This window comes from Chiloscyllium plagiosum, chromosome 29 (genome assembly GCF_004010195.1).
Source record: "Chiloscyllium plagiosum isolate BGI_BamShark_2017 chromosome 29, ASM401019v2, whole genome shotgun sequence".
In the NCBI taxonomy this organism is placed as follows: domain Eukaryota; kingdom Metazoa; phylum Chordata; class Chondrichthyes; order Orectolobiformes; family Hemiscylliidae; genus Chiloscyllium; species Chiloscyllium plagiosum.
In genome coordinates, this window is record NC_057738.1 from 29,261,581 (window position 1) to 29,283,286 (window position 21,706).

Consider the following 21,706-nt stretch of genomic DNA (forward strand, 5'->3'; position numbering starts at 1 on the left):
ACAGAGGAGCATTAGTTGAAGAAACCAGCTTTCTGCAAAAAAGCTGGATTATGATATAGATAGGTGCGACAGTTCAGTTTTCAAAATCCAGGGCTAAACTGTCTAAGGAAAGGAAGGTGAACTGCATAGACGTGAGTGGTTCTTGACAGAGAGGCGTTTGTTTGTGCTTCAAAGCAAAATCTTCCTTGTGAAGTTTCAATGAGATTCAGTGACCTACTATGTCATTGGCATCTGGGGTATCGCAGCAAAATCTGTTGTATCTGATTTGACCACATTTGCTATTTGATGTGTTTTAGGCAGTGTTCAACTAGAAGACTAGGTTCACCCAATTAGCCACTGATTCATAGATTGACCATCTGTCAGCAAACATCATCTGTCATCGTACTAGCATTAATAAGAACTGAGAGAAATAACTGCCCATTGTTTTAGTCTGGATCTTTGATCTACAGAATTTGCTTTCTGTCTATGTTTTTCATAATATTTGTATCAAATCATTTTTTTTGTCACCTCTTCATTTGTGCACTTGTGTTGAGTGTTACCAATATTTACCTCATGCTAGTGCTTGATGTTAGAACATACGTCATACAGATTGTTGTTTAGTTGGGAAGAATGTGTTGATAATCATGTCCTGCTCTTCCACAAGCTAACACAAATATTTAATCACACAATTAAACTGCTCAAGGTGATCAATTTGCATGAGGGACTGCTTCTCGGGACAAGAGCAATTCACACCAGGTCTCATCACTTACAAGAAAATAACTTTTTCTTGTGAATAAATTATCCTTTAATGAATGGCAGAAAGTGGATTACTATTTTATTACTATGTGACTCAAGCATATCCTTTCAAACACTCAACACACATGCACAAACGAAGAGGAGACAAAAAATGATTTGATACAAATATGAAAAACTGATAGAAAGCAAATTCTTTGGATCAAAAATTTGGACTAAAGCAGCGGGTAGTTCTTTCTCTCAATTTGTTTTAATGATGATAAATTGTTTGCTGAGCGATGGTCAATCTATAATCGGATGAACCTAATCTTCTCTTGTTTTAAGAATTATTTCTTCAGCGTCTCTAGATCTTTTTTTGGCTTTCACTCAGAGAAATGGCAAAAGATGCTTCTGGTTTCAGATTTTGGATATCTGCCTGTACAGGTGTTTCAAACTGCAGCTGGATGAATTTGAACTATGTCATTAAGCTGTTGTTTCCTAACGCAAAGACTCCTGGTGCCAACACTGCCTCAAAGTAATGGTCTTATGGCTCCAAGAAAGAGAAATATACTTGTACAACTGATACACAGAATCCCACTTTTGCTTCAAGGTGCAACAATAATGCGTCACTGGTATTTTTCAGCTATATAGCAATCCAACTTACATTTTTCAGTTTATAGCCCAAAACCAAAAAGTGGATGATCGATATATTATAATATTTTGTAGACCGGATTATTGTTCAAACTTTCCATAGTAGAATTGATTGTTTATAACCTTCAAAGTTTGTGGCTTTATCTTCTTATGAAGTACATGGAATTTCATACTTTATCAACATTTCAAAAATCGTTATCAATTCCTAGCCAGACGTATCATGAATTTGTCAGTCCAGTCTGGGATCATAAGATGAACAAGACTTTATATCACTTAGAAAGCCTTATACCATGTTAGAATTGGAGCAAGGTCTCAGCTCATAATAGTTGCAATTTATATTTTTCTCTTTCTATTTCTCCTGACAATTAGCAGCAGCATTGAACCAGAGTTAAATGAATGGCAGGCAAAGAAGATTGTTGATCTCTGCTCATGCTATGAGAACTACCTACTGACAGGTTTTTCCCAGTTGGGAGACCCAAAATAGCAATGTGCTGATCCTCAACTGCTAATGTGGAATTTGTTTTAAATGGCTAGGGAATTAATTCATTTGTAAAAATGAGTTTCTCAGGGGGTTATTTCACACTAAGTAATGCCATGTTTGCAGAATTGCTTGCCTTTCAACTAGATCTTTCCCATTTCATCTGCAAATAGTTTTTAGGCACATTTCTTTCATCTTCAGTAATTCTTTTAAATTAGTGGTCTTGATTATAGGAAGGAAGAAAGATTGGGATTCAAAAGGGGCTGCAGGAAATAGAGAGAGCGAGAGAGAGCAAGCACTCTAGGACAGAACACTACCCTGCCTCACATCATTCCGCAATCTCACCCTCCCCACTTTCAGGGCCCTCGTCCCTTCTCACTGCAGGGGATCCATTCCCTCATCCGACATCCAGCATCACTCTCCCCACCACTGAAACGCAGTTCAAAATCATACATGCATCCCTGCACATGCAGAGTGGTGCATTTGTGCATTATGTCACAATTAAAATCTATGTGATGATGTGAAGCTTGAACCGTGCATTCCCCAGTAAGCTTGCATATATAGATACCCTAGGTTGCCGTTGTCATTAAACACTGCCAAATCATACATCACATTGCTCATCTGTGTGAAACACAGAACATATTTTTGGTTTAAACAACAGAATCCCGATAGTGGTGCACACCATTCATGTTGCCACAGCACTGTAACTGCGAAACAGTTTGCTTCACCTACTGGTAAAATGTTTGAGTTACTGATTCCTTTTAAGCAGGCAAAAATAACAGAGGACACACTTTAAATCTTTTTCCAACTTAAAAAAATGGGAATGATGCACTGGTTCACTTTGTTTCAGGGCAATGTGCTAATCAAAGTTAATCTGTCTCATTTAAGACTTAAACAATAACAGTTAACTATCAGTCATATTAACAGTCACATTCTTTAAGGCAATGCCTCTACCAGTTAAAATATATTTATCAACCAGTTAGCATTCCCTCTCAAAGTATGAATGTTGGTTTCCCCATGAATTTATATTCTTGTGAATTGATCTGTTGAGTGCAGGTTAAAAAGCTTTGGCAAAATGTGCGCATTTATAGAGATACTAAAGTTCTCTGCTACCAAATAATTAGTTCAGTCTATCTTTCACTGTATTTCTCTCTTTGTATCTGCTTTGATGTTAATTTACCTATTTCCTTTTAACTCGTCTTCTTTAATCTTACTGTTTAAAGATTAACTGTGGTGCCATCACTCTCTAAAGACTCAGATTCCCTACTGCCCTCGCCACATCATTATCAGTTCTCAGTTCCAGGTATTCTCTTGACAAAAAATTTCCTGTGGGAAAACTGCTGATAGGTTGGATCTAGCTTCATCTCGACCAATATCTTGAAACTTTCCAATTAGCATATTTTACTGAAAAAATCTAAAGCACATTTCCAAGTTGAATGCCAATATAGGAAGTTCATTACTAGTCCGGAGAGAGAGACGAAACAATTCAAAGAATAAGGACAATTCCTATCTATTACAGACATTTGCTTATCTGCAAGCAGTTAGAATATTCCAAAGATCTGAAAGACACTGTCTGAACACAAATCCTTCTGGTGTCTATTAAATAGAATACTGAAGCAGAGAAAATTATTATTTCAAAAATAATGGGGGTGTTTGCCTTTATTAGGGAGAACAAAATAATACAACTACAAAAGTCACAAGGTACTTGATGAGTGATTTGCTCCCTTTGGCACTACCCAAAATTTCTTTGCTACTTTATCAAGCACTTATATAATTAAAGCATTTGATTCAATTAACAGTGTCCCTCTTGATTAATCATTCGATCAGGCATTCTTGTTACAACAGCACAAAGTATTTGACCATTTGGATTTTATCTTCTAGTAACTTATTTCATCAGCAAAATATGGCCCATAAGCGTCTGAGCAATGAATACTGTTAATTATGTACAGACAGCAACTCTAACATGAAAGCAATATGTGAATTGCAAGTTGCTTATTGAATTGTACTACACTGCATAATTGTTTTGGCATATTAATTACCAGTTTAGTCTAATAATTTAATTAAAAGTGATAATTATCAATGATGTAGAATCATCCTTCCTTCTCAAAACAGAATTGTTGAATCTCTTTCTTTCAAATTGTGAAATAGTTTTAGATGTTAAAAATGTGATTTAAAATAATTCTATTTATGTTTCCTCTCAATCTAACCATTAATTCTCTCTTTATTTTCCTTGCTGAATCTGATTTGACAGTGAATTCATTCACATTCCTTCCTCATGCTGTTTCTCTGTTTAGAGCTGAATAATTGGATTAGGATACCAGATTATTCCCAGTATTCACCAAGGTTCTCCTGGATTCCCTGTAGCTCCGTCAAATTATCAGATTCCACTTACAAGAGTTTTGCAGCCAAATATTGTTTCAAACAATCAGATGTGACCATAACCAAAACCATGCCAGCTGCATTTTTTTCACTAAGTACTAAATGGCAAATCATTCACTTAATTTCTTTAAATATATTGGACCAGAATTTGTTGAAACATGGCATCTTGTGCTTTAACTAACTTACAATTACAAATCACCTTATTTTGACTCATTCAATGCTGATGTTCCAGATCTCTCAATTTTAAGCGTGCATGCTAAAATTGTCCTCTGGGTTAAAAAGGAATCTTTGGTTATAATTTTATTCAGTCTCAATCATGCACTGATCAAGAAAAAAAAAGAAATAACCCAGTATATGTCTATATACAAGTAATCCTTAAAAGTTTCATTCATACTGTATAAAAAATCTTTAGAAAAGTGTCTAATAATAGGACTGTTAAAATGATTTAATTTGGAGCCAGAATCACTCATCTGAAGAAGGGTTACGGGACTCAAAACGTCAACTGTTTTTCTCAGATGCTGCATGACCTGCTGAGTTCCCCCACCAATTTCTGTTTTTGTTTGAGATCTCCAGCATCTGCAGTTCTTTGTTTTATCACTCATCGGAAAAGTGCAATGTAGCTTACACAGAATACATTCTGGTTAAGGTGGAACCTTTGTTGAGCCCTTGAAAATAACTGCATTAAAAACTGTACTAATGTAAAATTTATTTTACTGCTAAAACATTAAGATACATGGGGAAATTTCTATCACTTGACACAACTATCCAACTTATATTCAATCCATTGTTTTATTATGTAACTTAGCCTTTGTATTACCAAAAAGAATATAACTCTTATAATAACAAGATAAACAACTCTAAAACAATTAAAACGGTTGGTAAAAATAGCTCAATTTGCCTCAAACAAATCAATTGTAAACAAACCCAAACCAAGCCAGATGTACTTTTCTATTAAAATATGAAAAGATTCAATATTCACTTTAGAGTATTTTGGATCAGAGTTTGCTGGACTGAAAAATCTCATGCTGCACTTAATTAGATAGACATAAATTTGTATATTTAGTTTCTGATTTTTGTTTTGCACATAAAGCTGTTAAAAGTGCAAGGTGATAATTGGAGAGGGTAACTGAGCACCTCAGACCTTGATAAATGCTGGGAGCAACAGGAAATATCCTTATCCAATCACAGCAATGATTGATATATAAATGGAGAAAGGTCTGAGAAGGAGAAAGAATTAGTTCAACATCAGATCAGTCACAGGTGAGAAGTAAACAGAGATAAGAGGGAAATAAGGATGGAGGTGGGGGGGGTGTCATTGGAATATCCACAACTTCAAATACACAGGCTAAACACTGATATTGTTTACTTTCTGGGAAAAAAGTGATGTTGGGGAATCAATGACAATTATCACAATGTGAAAACAGTAGAACTGTCTACTGATTGTTGTTAGAGTTAACCTTAAATTTAACAGGTAATAAGGATGCGACTTTAAGCAACTGGGGCAAAATTGATAAGCAAATTGTGATTCGTCCTAATTCTTCATGTGTGTCATTCCTGCACTTCATTTTTCAAATAAATTTGGTCCATCACAATATATTAAAAGGTAAAATTTAAACAATATTTTGTGGTGTAGTTAGTGGAGTGCCTAGAAAAGCAGAATGCCTCACCAAGACCTTTCACTGAAGCAAATGATTGATGCATGCACGTTTGACAAGTTTGCAAAAATGTTGATAATTTTCAATGGGGTCCATGGAAGAAATGTTACTGCACATATTCTCCCTAAAGTGCAGACAGCTTTTAGAAACCAACTGGACGTTCACAAATTTGATTTAGAAATGCAAAGTTAACAGCAAAATCAGAATGATGGAATTTCAATCAATCAGTAACACTGAAAAACAAAATACATCCACACTTCACTGGCTGGATAGCTCAAAAGGCAAGCTGAAATTTTCCAGATGTAGTTAACTCTAACTATTTTTCATCAATCTGTTCGGACATGTCATGGAACACTTCCACAGTAGGTAGGACATGAACCCAGAACTTTTGGCCCAGCGGCTTAGCATTACATTATGCATTATAAGTTCAAACAATTTAGCAATTAAAATAGACTGTGCAGAGCAGAGCTCAACACCCGAAGCACCACTGAGGCGTGTTTTTTTCTTTATGTGGATAAAAGGAGTGCACAGCATTTATTTGAAAACCGCATTATTTAAAACTCTTTATCATTAAAAAAAAAATGATATCTTGCATGGGTTGGTTGTTCTAAAGAAATTGAGTAATGAACAAAAACATTGATAGGCTTGGCCAGAATGATTACACTTTTGTCATTTCTGAGAGAAAAATTTTCAACTCAAAGGACGTTTGCTGCACAAATCTAAACCTAAACTGTGCATCTAAGCATATTTTTCCCTTCAATGTAATGTCAAGCCATCATGCAGAAATGCCTTTTCTCGGGAAGATGAACTGGAGACATATCTTGTATGACAGCACTGGATCAGGAGTAGACCATTTGGCCTCCAAACTTTCTACAAGATTTGATATGATGATGGCTGATTCACCACTTCAACTTCACTTTACAGCCTACTTCCCATATTCCTTGACTCTTTTAGAGATTGTAAATCCATCTATCCTAACCTTGAAAACAATGAGAGAACATCACAACCCTTTAGAGCAGCAATTTTTGAAGATTTACAACCTTTCAAGGAAAGAAATTTCTGTCCATGTCTGTTCTAAATAATTGACCTGTTAGTGGTAGCATGGAAGTTGGGCATGAGAAAAAATAAACCTTTATTCATCAACCGGAGACTAGATGATGCAAATAAACAGTCACCATGATGATGGTGAAGAGGATCTGGTTGAGTCAGCGAGGAACGTAGTGTTGGTTTGCTTTTCTTTTCTGAATGTGATAATGTAGGCAATCAGGATTTTCCTCCTGATGGACAGTTCCCCTCATCCTTAACATCTCCCACATGACAGCCATCTTTACCATTGATTTTTCATTAACTACAGCCCAAGGTGGCTATTAAACTAAAAAAACACAAGTAGACAAAATATTTTTCAAAAGTAGAACCTCTACCAGGAAAAAGGTGCATTTAGCAACCATAAGGCAGAGGAGAAGCAGGCTATTCTGCCCATCAAATCCTTTCCGTCATTCAATAAGATCATTGCTGACATGATCATTCTCAAGTCTTTCCTCCCATGTGCCTGGATTACCTTGATTAAAAAATCTGCCCATCTCAGCCTTAAAGATACTTAATGATCCAGATTCAACAGCCCTCTGTCATAAATAATTCCACAGATTCACAACTCTCAGGAAAGAAATTCCTTCTTATCTCTATTTTAAGCACACAAACGTTTATTCTGAGATTATGCCCTTTGGCCAACGATTCCCAAAGGATAAACAAGCTTTCTGCATCTACTCTGTGAAGTCCTCGAAGTATGTTTTATGTTTCACCTCTTATTCTTCTATTGCCAATGAGAACAGGCCAATCTACTCAAATTCTCCTCATAAGTCAGTCCCTCAATACTCAGAATCAGCCTACTGAACTTTCTCAGAAATGCCTCCAATGCTAGTGTATCTTTAACAGAGACAAAAATTACTGGAAAAAAACCTCAGGTCTGTTGTATCTGTGGAGAGAAATCAGAGTTAATATTTTTGATGCTGAAAAAGGGTCACTGGATCTTAAATCTGATTTCTCTCCATAGATGCTGCCAGACCTGGGTTTTTCCAGCGATTTCCATTTTTGTTTCTGATTTGGAGCATCTGCAGCTCTTTCGCTTTTTTGCCCAGTGCATCTTTTCTTAGACAAGGGGTCCAAAACTGCTCAGTTGCCATCTGTGGTTTAACCAGTGTCTTATATGATTTTAGCGAAACATCCCTGTTTTTATACTGCATTCCCTCTGAAGTAAAGGCCTTCCCTATCACTCACTGAACATGGATGCTAGCTTTTTTGTGATTCATGGAGGAGTTGTCCCAAATTCATCTCTTTTGTAGTTTTCTGCAGTCTTTCTCCATTTAAATAATATTCAGCTCCTGTATTCTTCCCGCCAAAGTGCATAACCTCAGTATTATCTAGCTATCAAAATTCTGTCCACTCACTTAATTTGTCTACAGCCCTCTGCACCGTGTCACCCTTACCACTTTCCTTCTCACCTATTTCCATGTCAACTGTAAACTTGGCTATAATACATGCACTTTCCTCATCCAAGGTCACTAACACAAACTGTAAATAATTGTGGCACTGCAGCACACCACTAATTACAGGTTGCCCTATCCCCTACATAAATTAGTAGTTTCTATTCATCATCTTACATACATATATACTAGTTGCTGTTGAAGGGATTGGACTACCTTCGAACCCCAGTAGCAAAGATGTATCGCTTATTCTAGATTATATTAACACATAATTGAATTGTTCCTATTTAAGGAGGAGAAAAAGTCCAGAAGAGCTATTAATCATTGATGACAAAAAGTACAGAGCATTAGGATTTAAGTTTCAGAAATATTTAAGTTTACAGCATTTTTTGCAGCATATCATGGAGCAGTAAAAGCCACAAGCCATATAGACCAGTTCTTGAGCAATACTTCTGTTCAGAAGCACTAATCATGGCACAGGTGGTTGCGCCCCATTTCCCCATTCAGTCTGCCAACTGATCCACAAAAATGGAAAAGAAAATGAAACAACAGCCTGCTGTCAGAGAGCGCTTCAATTACACCTCACCAGAAAGTGGTCATTATGGGTGCATGCACTGCTACACATAAGAACCTTGTTAACTCAAATGCTTATTTGTTAAAAATGAAAAGTCACTCCATCCTGCTGACCAAGCTGAAAACCCACTACAAGAAATTACTTAATTTTTCTTTAAGCTAAAACCCAAAAAGGCAAACCATACATAAAACATGAGAATTTAAATGTTGTAAATTGTCTTGAGATAATTTTAAAAGGATATATTCATGATCTACAGTAGGATGAGTCTTTCTTACAAGATTATCTGTTTATAAAGTCAAAATTGTTCTTATAAAATTCATTCACAAGATGTGCCTGCCACTTACTGCCCATTCCTAATTGGCCAGAGACCATTGCGGTGGATCTGGTAAGGATGTAGTTTCCTGGCCTAAGTAATATTAATAAAACTGATGGATTTTGGCAATACTTTATGGTTATCACTAGTCTACAGTTTCCAGATTTTTGAAGTTGAATTCAAATGCCACCATCTGCCATGGCAGAAGTCGACCATTCTGGGTCCGCCCAGCATTAACAGTCTAGTGATAATACCAACTGGACCATCACCTTTCCATGCTCTTTATTTATTAGTGATGGCAACAGATTAAAAAGCTTCAAGGTTCAGAAAGTAAGAATTGAAGAACCATTTCCCTGGAACCGTTGAACATTTTGTATATCCCACTCTTGTTTTTTTCACAGCAATATGGAAAGCCTGCTCAGAAACCATACCATCTTAAGGCTATGACAATACCATTAGATATAAAACAAGACAAATCCAAAAGCCTGTTGTATTCTTCATCATGAATGTAGTCACAATGTTTTAAAGATAAAATATTCAATTTGTTCAGATTAAAACTTTAAAATATTAAAATAAACTAACCTTTTTGTCCTTTGATATATTTCTCCCTGCAATTTTGCATCAATTGCAGAATCCATTTGTGTTGGGCCATGATACACTGCCAGGCAGGGTCACCTGATGCGTGGAGATCAGATAGATATCTGTAGCCAATGTCAAAATAATGATTAAAAAATCAACTGTGAACTGCAAAAAAAAATACAATTTTCAAGCTGATATTCCTCACTTCTTTCATGATGAATTCAACCTTAACTCCAAATTAATCTTTTATTGCTGGACACATTTCTAGTCAATTACTGTGGGCAGGTTTCAGTCTCAATCTGGGATTGCTGTGGAATGATGTCGGAGTTAACTACATGGGTCAGGAACTAATAGCGTTCTTGTTAGCCTCAAGATCCACATGCTAAAGATAGGAGGCTATGGGAGAGAATGAAAATCTGTTAGAATTCTAGCTTGTTACATGTTAAGCAGCATTTCAAGAAGATTCCAAATGATCATATCAGTAAGGAAAATGGAAAAAGGGTGCATGCTGTAAAACCAAAGCACGCTCAATTAGTAAAACACATACAGCACATTCCAAAGCAATCTTCAACTTAGTGCAAGATCAAATAATGTATGGATGGTGAAATACTAAAGAAACGCTTGGTCAATCAAATTAGTTTTCAGGTGTTTTATGAGGCTGAAGAGGGATAAAGCAAAAAGATAGAGGGTTATTCAGGGAGGCAGGAGCAGAATGCAATAGCTGAACTGTATAAGAAAGGGAGCAAAAATGAAAACTGGTAAACTGGGGTTGTAATGTTGGAAATGATTACTGCTGAGAGAAGCAAGGTCACCCAAATGAAGATTTCAAAGTTGATATTTTGAGGGAAGCAAAGTATTTCAAGCACAGCAATTTTTAAAATTCGTTTGTGGGGTTTCAGTGTCACTGGCTGGCCAGCATTTAATGTCGACCCCTTGTTGTCCCTAGTGTTAAGTTGCCTTCTTGAACCACTGTAGTCCACCTGCAGCGGGTTGACCCACAATGCCATTAGGGAGGGAGTTCCAGGATTCTGACCAGCGATACTCAAAGAATGCTGATCTATTCCTAAGTCAGGATGGTGAGTGGCTTAGAGGTGAGTTTGAATGGGCTGGTGCTCCCATGTATCTGCTGCCCTTGCCTTTTGAGATGAAGACCGTTATGGGTTTGAAAGTGCTGTCTGAGAATCTTTAGAACATAGAACAATACAGCACAGAACAGGCCCTTCGGCCCACGATGTTGTGCCGAACTTCTAACCTAGATTAAGTACCCATCCATGTACCTATCCAAATGCCGCTTAAAGGTCGCCAATGATTCCGACTCTACCACTCCCACGGGCAGCGCATTCCATGCCCCCACCACTCTCTGGGTAAAGAACCCACCCCTGACATCTCCCCTATACCTTCCACCCTTCACCTTTGGTGAAGATTTGTGGTGCACTTTGTAGATAGTACTGCTACTGAGCATTGGTGGTGCAGGGAGTGGATATTTATGGACGTAGTGCTAATCAAATGGGGCTGTTTGGACATGGGACGGCGTCAAGCTTCTTGAGTGTTGTTGCAGCTGCATCCATCCAGGCAAGTGGGGAGTATTCCTTCTCACTCCTGATTTGTGCCTTGTAGATGATGGACAGGCATCATGGAGACAGGAGGTGAGTTACTCACCACTGTACTCCAAGCCTTTGACCTGCTCTTGTAGCCATTGTGTTTATGTGGCGAGTCCAGTTGAGCTTCTGATCAATGGTAACATGAAGGATGTTGATACTGGGGGATTCAGTGATGGCAACACCATTGAATGGCAAGGAATGGTTAGATTGACTTTAATTAGTCACAGCCTAGAATTTGACTGGCTTGAATGTTTCTTGCCACTTGTCAACCCAAACCTGGATATTGTCGAGGTCTTCTTGCATTTGAATGCAGACTGCTTCAGTAACTAAGGAGTCACGAATTGCTGAACGTTGTGCAATCATTTATGAACATCCCTGCTTCTGACCTTATGATGGAGGGAAAGTCATTGATGAAGCAATTGAAGAGAGTTGGGCCTTAGACACTATCCTGATAAACTCTGCAGAGATGTTCCAGACCAGAGAAGACTGACCTCTAACAACCATGACCATTTTCCTTTGTGCCATATAACAAACATAGGAATAACACACAATGCAGAATTCATGAGACATAGCCTGAGGACTGATTAGACCAATGGATGTTTTTTTTTACAACAAATTCATTCAAGAGATATCAACTAATTTGGCCAATATTTATTACTTTTCTCTAACTGGCCTCAAGAAGATGGTAGCGAGCTGTCTTCTTGAACCCACTGTAGTCTTTGGGATGCAGGAAGACACACAGTGCTACTGAGGAGTTCCAGTATTCTGAACCAGTGACAGTTAAAGAACAGTGATATAGCACGATTAAAAAAAAAAAGAGTAGAATTAGGCAATTCAGCCCATTGACACTGCTCTGCCATTTGGTCATGACTAATATATTTCTCAACCCCGTTCACCTGCCTTTGCCCTGCAACCTTTGATCCCTAACTAATCAAAAACCTAGTTATCCGTGATGTAAATACACTCATAATATAATTCCATGTAACATACAATTCCAAATTCGGATAGTGCGTGGCTTAGGAGGGAAACTTGCAGGTGATGGTGCTCTGCTAACCATGTTTAAGAGACATCCCAATTTCTAACCACATAATGCAGGGAAGGTCATTGATGAAGGAGCTAAAGATGTTTGTGATTAGGATCTCCTGCACTGATGTCCTCTGACTGAGCATTGACCTTCAACAATCATAACCATCCTCATTTCGCTAGGTATGACTCTAGCCAGCTGGATGCTGCTAAGGGTTCGCAATGTATAATGGATGCCCAGTTTTGAGTTTTTATAAGAGTTTGAAATCTGTCCCATTTAGTACAATGGTTCCTTAATCTGTTGCAGACCAAGCCTAATTGCTATCTTCTTTAGGACTCAACCAGCTTGATTAGTAGTGGCACGGCTGAGCCACACTTGGTGATTCATATTGAGTTCCCAAACAGGTGCACAGTCTGTGCCCTTACCACTCTCAGTGCTACATCCACGAGAAGTACAGTATGGAGGATAATTGATTCACCAACCAAGGGAAGTGCAAACCAACAAGAGATGTCTTTGCTGATGTTTGATCGGAGATCATGAGATTTCTTCAGGTTCAGAGTTAAATGTTAATATCTGCCAGGGCAATTCCTTCCTGACTGTAAACCAGCAGACTGCTAACTGTGGTGGATCTGTCCTGCTGGTGAGACATGATACACCCAGGGGCACTGTAAGGTATAATCTTAAGTATGTACATGAGATGAGCTTGGCAGGCTTATGAAGAAACGTTGGAGAATCATATGAGGACTCCCTAACAAATGCTCAAAATAGGGACAGCATCAATGGAAGTGAAGAATGAGTTTTGAAGATTGTGCTAAGTAGTCTTGGGAATGGGCTTCGTTGCAGACTTTGAGACAAAACTCAACATGTCGCAGGATACCGATGCTGTACCAAACCTGAATAGGCACGATGAAAAAAGGAAACAAAATAAGGGGCTAAGAATGCAGAGATTCTGACAACTGGGATGACTTCAGTCGTGTCATTGCAGAGACCCTGGTACAGACTTGACGACAGGCAGACAACCAGATAAGCACAGCTAAAGTTACAAATTGTGAAGTAGCAGTAGAAAGATAATAGATGAGAAAGCTCACTCCCCATTCTTGTAGTTTATAATAGTAAGTAGCAACATATTGCTTAAATGGAAAGTTAAGAATAGAACTTTGGATCACACCAAAAATGGTCTTGTGGACACGGGCCAAAGAATCTTGCAGAAGTATTCCCAAAGAACTGTTCCCCTTCTATGTCCTAATAATTTTGGGAAAGAAAAGAAAAAAGGTCTTTGCCAAGCTACTCTTTCTAACTTCGTTACAATACAGATATAAATCACAGTATCTCAGAATTGCTGCACAGTATAGAAGGTGGTCATTTAGCCCATCATGCCTGCACCAGTTTTATTACCTAGCTCAAAGCTCCTCCATTTTCCCTAAGCCCTGCACACAATTTTGATTGTGCCTCTTAGTGCATAAATTGAATCTGCCTCCAATTCATTTCCAGGAACTGCATTCCACACTCTAATTACTTGCTGTCCGTTAAAGGTTTTTCCCCTACACAACTCCCTTGCTTGGTTTGCACATCACTTTAAATTTACATCCTTGTTTTTGTTTCTTTTATGAGCAGGAAGTGTTTCTTTCCAACCATTCTATCAAGTGTGCTCTTGATTTTGAATACCTCTCAACCTTTTGACCTCCAAGAAGAACGATCCCAAATTCTTCAATCTATTCTCATAATGACATTTCTCATTGCTGGAACCATTCTTATAAATGACTTCTGCGCTCTCTCCAATGCATTCACATCTTTTCTATGTTGCACACAAAATGCCAGCTGAAGTCTTACAAGAGTCTTGTACAAGTTCAATAGTTCCTCGCTTGGGTACTCTCTGACCCTACTAATAAATCCAAGACAACATATTTTTTATTAACTGCTCTCTACACATGTCCTACAATCTTCAAAGATCTGCGCACCTATAACTCTCATCCCTCTACTCCTGCACCCCCTTTAGAATTGTTACCCTATTTTATATAGTCTTTCAAAGTTCTTCTGACCAAAGTGAGTCACCTCACACATCCATACGTTGTACCTCATTGACAATCTACCAACCCACTCCACAAACATGTAAATGTTTTTTTGAAATTTCACACTGTGCCCCTCATAGTTAACAATTCTGCCAAGTTCAGTGTCATCTGCAATATTTAAAATTGCCTTCTGCTCACAAAGATCCACATCATTAATACAGAGCAGAAAATGGAAGGGTTTCAACACTGACCCCTGGGGTACTCTACTACAAACCTTCCTCCAGCCCATAATTAATAATAATTATTCCTTCATTACTTGCTGGTGTACCCAGCTCTCATTTTCCTTGTTCCAACATTTTTTATTATTTACCCTTTTTTGTTTGTCTCTTTCCTCTAAGAAGAAAAAACTGGAAAGATGATGATCATCAGAGCTTTTGAGTCTGCTAGCAACTAATTCAGAAACACATTAGAGTCTGGGACACCTGCCTGCTCCCTCAGCCACAACCAGTACATGGCCTAAGAATTTCATACCCTTTTAAAAAAATAAATGAACATTTGAAAGTAAAATATTTACTCAGCAAATTCTCCTCACTGACTGACAATGCTCCTTTTCTACCTCCAAAACCACCTGAATATATAGCCTTATATAAGAATAATACCTCAGAAAATGTTGATAAATTAACTCTAAAAATACTTAATGTTCAGTTTGATTCTCAAGAAATCTGTACATGCAATTAGCAGTCCTCCAGCATTCTTAGCGAACTTTACTTCCTACTAACTCAGAGTTTAGGATGTTTAAAACATTATTCTGCATGTCATTCAAGTAGTTTTAAGGACAAAATGTGGCTGAAGAAAGCACACCCCTGATGCTCCCAGCCACATTCCTGATGAAGGGCTCCAGCCCAAAACATCAATTTTCCTGCTCCTCAGATGCTGCCTGACCTGCTGTGCTTTTCCAACACACACCCATGTCTCAACAATGCACTTGAGTTCTCAGATTAATGCTAATTGTACGTGTTCTACTTAAGCTAAATTTCCCTGACCCACAATCAAGACCATGATGTTGGATTGTCTGTCTGACCCGAAAGCGTAGCTAAGTTTTTAGAGTATACCACAAACTCATAAACTTCACTTTCTTGCCATTTCTCTTGCTGATACCTTATTCAAACTGAATAAATAATTGCATCACCTCAGCATCATATTCAACCTAGAACTAAGCTTCACATCCCACATCCTCAAAATATCAAGACCATTTATTTCCATCTTCCATTACTTCTACTCAAACATTCCTTTCTTTTCAAGATATAGTGACTCCAATGTCCGATTGGCTTGCCTTTCATCCTCCATCCTTCATAAATCCCAACAGATCAAATTTAAAATCTTTGCCTTAGTCTTCAAATCACACCTCTATCCATGCATTACTTACAGCAACTGCGCACCATGCCCAAACCTGTGGTTCTCAGACTATGCATTTTCCAACATTTCCTCCTGTCCTTGGTGGTTGAATGTTAAGGTGCTTCAACAGTACTCCCAAATTCCTTTGAAAATCTAGCTTTCGGAAGGCTCCCAAACTCTTGCACAGCTTACTATTTTTCGCTCCACATATTTCTTTTAAAGTGTCTTAAAACATTTGCTACTAACATATATTTTGTAAATCCAATATACGACATGGTAAAAATAGGCTTATCTTTTATTTTGAAAGTAATATTTTTGGCTGCTGGAAATCTCAAACAACAGAAACTCCTGGGAATATTAAGTAAATCAGGCAAGGTCTGAGGAGAAAGAAACAAAGTTATTGTTTCAAGTCTGTGACTTTTCAGAAGACATGTTAACTCCATTCCTGTCTCCACAGATGATGCCTGACCTGCTGAATATTTCCAACAATTTCTTTTTACTTGTTCAATTTCAGATTAAGTAGATAAGTTAACTCAACTATTGAATGATGGAGACAGGGTCAATGAACATTTTTGATATTGATGGATAGATTCTAACACGTAGCAAAAAATTCTTGGGGGGGGGGGGGGGGGGTAGGTGGGAGTCTGGAGTTGGGTCCACAATTAGATCAACCACAATCTGACTGAGTGGTGAAGCAGGCTTGAGGAACCAAATGGTCTACTCCTGCTAATTAACACGTTTTACTGTTCTTTCTTTCAGTTAACTAACAATTTAAATGAGTTCCTTATCAAATATGATTTTTTTCCTGTTTAAAACTGCCATCTTTACATCTTCCTTGAAAAATCCCATTCTTTATCACTTTAATCATCACCTAGCCCATTCCTCTACAATATAATTGAATGTCCTGTCATCCACAAAATCTAGAGCCATCTCTGGCACACTCTCTACCACTGTACAGCACTGATGTGACCCTGGGACATCCTCGTTTCAGTGGTCATAGAACACTATCCCTCGTCATACACCTTGCGGCCTTTGAAACAAGTAACAAATGCCTTGTTTGATGTCCAAGGCTGGCAGAACCAAAGGTGAAAGCTCTATTCACAGCAACAGGATTCCCTTTATTTGGAATGTTGAATACTAACCTGATCACTTTTATTCTTAACTTGCAATATGGGTTCCAAAAATACAATGATGGGTGGTTTTGGTGTATAGTTTCAAATTTGGAGCATTGAAGAATGTAGGAGGAATAGACCACTCAGCCCTTTTGGCCTGTTTCATCATTCAAAACCGGCGGGGCGGCACAGTGGCTAACACTGTTGCTACACAGCGCCAGAGACCCAGGTTAGAGTCTGACCTCGGGCGACTGTCCGCATGGAGTTTACACATTCTCCTAGTGTCTGCGTGGGGTTCTTCTGGATGCTCCAGTTTCCTCCCACAATCCAAAGATTGTAGGTCAGGTGAACTGGCCATGCTAAATTGCCCATAGTGTTAGGTGCGTTAGCCAGGGGTAAATATAGGATAGGGGAAATGGATCTGGGTGGGTTACTCTTCAGAGGGTCAGTGTGGATTTGTTTGGGCCGAAGGGCCTGTTTCCATACTGTAGGGAATCTAATCTAATCTAAAACGATTATGGCTGATAACCCAATTTAGTACCCTGTTCCCACTTTCTCCCCCATCCCTTGATCCATCTGGTCCGAAGAACTATATCTACATCTTTCTTGAAAGTCTTCAGTGTTTTAACATGAACAGTTCCTGTGGTAGAGAATTCCACAGGCTCAGCACTCTTCTGGTGAAGAAATCTCTCCCGATCTCAGTCTGAAAAGGCCCCTCCCCCCCCTCCCCCAATCATGAGACTGTGACTTCTGATTCTGGACCCCCAGTTATCAAGGATTTCTTGACATGATACTCGAAAATATATAATTATGTCATAACGTGCGTAATTTTACAAGTACAGCAAACAGGACTGAATACATGTGAATATAAGGTCATATCAACACAAGTGTCATTAGAAGGAAACCTCCAATCCGGCTGAGGAGGAAAATGTAATTATTGAACTTAGCCCACCAGGGTTTATGTCAACGCCAGCTTGCATAACATGTATTTATTTTTTATGCAGAGGTGGTTTTGGGGCTTTACCTTTCTGTAGAAGTAAGCAGAATATTAACATAAACAAGTTCAACGTATGTGGGTTCAGACTGTTGTTGTTCTATTCATAGCATTGCTAATTGTAGCGGAGATCACAGGAAATAGTAGTTTCCATACATTGATACAGTGATTATTAAACTGAAATTAATCTCAGCTTTGATGATTTTGTTCTCAAAAGACTGTGAAATCAGAACTGGATTTGTAAATGTATGAAATAATATGCATTTCTACTTAGCATAAGTGATAATGCTATCCAGTACCAGCCAAGGATTCCACATTGCATATTTTTAAAATGGATTTCGAATGTTCAAAAGTGCAAAATTTTCTTGTTTCTCATCTGCAATAAATTCACAACTTACTAAAAGTAATTTTAAGTAATCCTTCTCACAATGGTGCCACACAGCACCAGAGTTTGTCACAGCCACGATCCTAGCAGAGCTGAAAAATTTGAATTCTAAAGGTGAAGTAAAAGTAATTGCTCTTGATATCAAGACCATAGGACTTAGGAACGGAACAGAACAAGACCAGTCAGCCCATCAAGTCTGCTTTACCATTCAGTGAGATGAAAATAGCATTTAACTCTGGATGAACATGCAAAAATCTTTGTAAAACTGAAGCCAATGGAAATCAGGAGGATAAATTTCCACTATTGGTCGCCATAACCAGCTCAAAGCAAGCGGTCAAAAACCCATAATATACAAGAGCAGAAGGTGGCCAATCAGCCCAACAAAGCTGCTCCGCCTTCACTAACATTATGACTGATCTAATAATCCTCAACTCCACTTTCCTATCTTTTGGTCATAATCCTAAACTTCTTTACTGATTAAAAATTTGCCCATCAAGCTTTGAATATACTTAATGACACATCCTCTCCAATCCTTTATGGTAAAGAATTCCACAGGTGCACCAAACTCAGAAAAACATTCCCCCTCATGTGTCTTAAACAGGTGACCCTTATTTGTGAAATTATGACCTCTATTCTTAGAATCTCCCACCAAGGGAAACTAGCTCTCCATAACCACCGTGTCAAGCTCCTTCAGAATCTTGCATGCTGATTTTTAGTGGTAGGCAATGGGGAACTGATGGATGTGGTGTATCTGGATTTCCAGAAAGCATTCAATAACGTGCCGCACAAAAGACTGCTGCACAAGATAAAGGTGCATGGCATTACGGGCAGTATACTAGCACGGACAGAAGGTTGATTAACAGAAAGCAAAAAGTGTGGATAAATGGTGTTATTCCGGTTAGCAATTAGTGGCTCGTGGTGTGCTTCAGAGCTCAGTGTTGGGATTGCAATTATTTACAATGTACATAGATAATTTGGAATTGGGGACCAAGTGTAGTGTGTCAAAAGTTTGCAGATGTCACAAAATAAGTGGTACAGCAACATCTGCAGAAGGCTATAGTTAGGTGAAGTAAATCGGCAAAGGTCTTGCAGATGGAGTACAATGTTGGTAAATGTGAGATCATCCATTTTGGTAGAATAACAGCAAGATGGAGCATTATTTAAATGGTGAAATATTGCAGTATGCTGCTTTGCAGAGGGACCTGGGTGTCCTTATGCATGAATCACAAGAATATGATGACAGGTGCAGCAGGTAATTAAGAAGGTAAATGGAATATTGCCCTTCATTGACAGAGGGTTGGAGTTTAAAAATAGGGATATTATGCTGCAGCTGTATAGACGGTTTAGCCACATCTGGAGTAATGAGTAAAGTTTCGGTCTTCTTACTTGAGAAAGGATGTATTGGCATTGAAGGTGGTACACAAAGTTCACTAGGTTGATTCCAGAATTGAAAGGGTTGCCTTGAGGAGAGATTGCGTATACTAAGACTATACTCATTGGAATGGAGAAGAATGAGGGGAATCTTGTAGAAAGATTCTGAAGAAGCTTGACACGGTGGTTATGGAGAGCTAGTTTCCCTTGGTGGGAGATTCTCAGAATAGAGGTCATAATTTCACAAATAAGGGTCACCTGTTTAAGACACATGAGGAGGAATATTTTTGAGGTTGGTGCATCTGTGGAATTCTTTACCATAAAGGATTGGAGAGGATGTGTCATTAAGTATATTCAAAGCTTGATGGGCAAATTTTTAATCAGTAAAGAAGTTTAGGATTATGACCAAAAGATAGGAAAGTGGAGTTGAGGATTATTAGATCAGTCATAATGTTAGTGAAGGCGGAGCAGCTTTGTTGGGCTGATTGGCCACCTTCTGCTCTTATGTATTATGGGTTTCTGACCTTTTGCTTTGAGCTGGTTATGGCAACCAATAGTGGAAATTTATCCTCCTGATTTCCATTGGCTTCAGTTTACAAAGAGTTTTGCATGTTCATCCAGAGTTAAATGCTATTTTCATCTCACTGAATGGTAAAGCAGACTTGATGGGCTGACTGGTCTTGTTCTGTTCCGTTCCTAAGTCCTATGGTCTTGATATCAAGAGCAATCACTTTTACTTCACCTTTAGAATTCAAATCTTTCAGCCACGCTAGGATCATGGCTGTGACAAACTCTGGAGCTTTTGGAGGGATATGGGCCAGGTGCTGGATGGTAGGACTAGATTGGGTTGGGATATTGGGTTGGCATGGACGGGTTAGACCGAAGAGTGTGTTTCCATGCTGTACTCTCTGTAAAATTATGAAGGCAATAGATAGGATAAAATCTGGGAAGTTTCTCTTTTTTCCCCACAGGTGGGTGAAACTAGAGCTAGGAGGCACAGCCTCAAAGTAAGGAGGAGCAGATTTAGGCTGAGTTGAGAAAGAGCATCTTCACGCAAAGGGCTGTGAATTTGTGGAATTCCCTGCCCAGTTGAGGCTACCTTATTGAATGTGTTTAAGGCAAAGTTAGATAGATTTTTGAAGAGTAAGGAAATTAAAGGGTCCTGGTGTGCAAGAGAGTAAATGGAGCTGAGTCCACAAAAAGATCAGCCATGATCGTATTGAATGGTGAAGAAGGCGCGATGGGCTAGATGGCCTACTTGAAACGGTTAAAGGTGGATAAATCCCCAGGACCTGATCAGGTGTACCCAAGAACTCTGTGCGAAGCTAGAGAAGTGATTGCTGGGCCTCTTACTGAGATATTTCTATCATCGATAGTCACAGGTGAGGTGCCGGAAGACTGGAGGTTGGCAAACGTGGTGCCCCTGTTTAAGAAGGGCGGTAAAGACAAGCCAGGGAACTATAGACCGGTGAGCCTGACCTCGGTGGTGGCAAGTTGTTGGAGGGAATCCTGAGGGATAGTATGCACACGTATTTGGAAAGGCAAGGACTGATACGAGATAGTCAACATGGCTTTAGAACATAGAACAATACAGCACAGAACAGGCCCTTCGGCCCACGATGTTGTGCCGAACTTCTAACCTAGATTAAGTACCCATCCATGTACCTATCCAAATGCCGCTTAAAGGTCGCCAATGATTCCGACTCTACCACTCCCACGGGCAGCGCATTCCATGCCCCCACCACTCTCTGGGTAAAGAACCCACCCCTGACATCTCCCCTATACCTTCCACCCTTCACCTTAAATTTATGTCCCCTTGTAACACTCTGTTGTACCCGGGGAAAAAGTTTCTGACTGTCTACTCTATCTATTCATGGGAAATTGTGCATGGGAAATCATGTCTCACAAACTAGATTGAGTTTTTTGATGGAGTAACAAAGAAGATTGATGAGGGCAGAGCAGTAGATGTGATCTATATGGACCTCAGTAAGGCGT

The 21,706-nt window shown here is 38.8% G+C and overlaps 1 protein-coding gene across 7 annotated transcripts in view; it reads right to left on the reverse strand.

The window, feature by feature from the left end:
* Positions 1-21,706, reverse strand: part of exoc2 (exocyst complex component 2) — a 318,264-nt gene that overhangs the window by 159,440 nt on the left and 137,118 nt on the right. For all 7 annotated transcript variants that reach the window (XM_043719385.1, XM_043719383.1, XM_043719382.1 and 4 more), the window contains one exon: positions 9,824-9,942. In XM_043719385.1, coding sequence (XP_043575320.1) covers positions 9,824-9,942 — 119 coding nt within the window. The remainder of the gene's footprint in view (positions 1-9,823; positions 9,943-21,706) is intronic.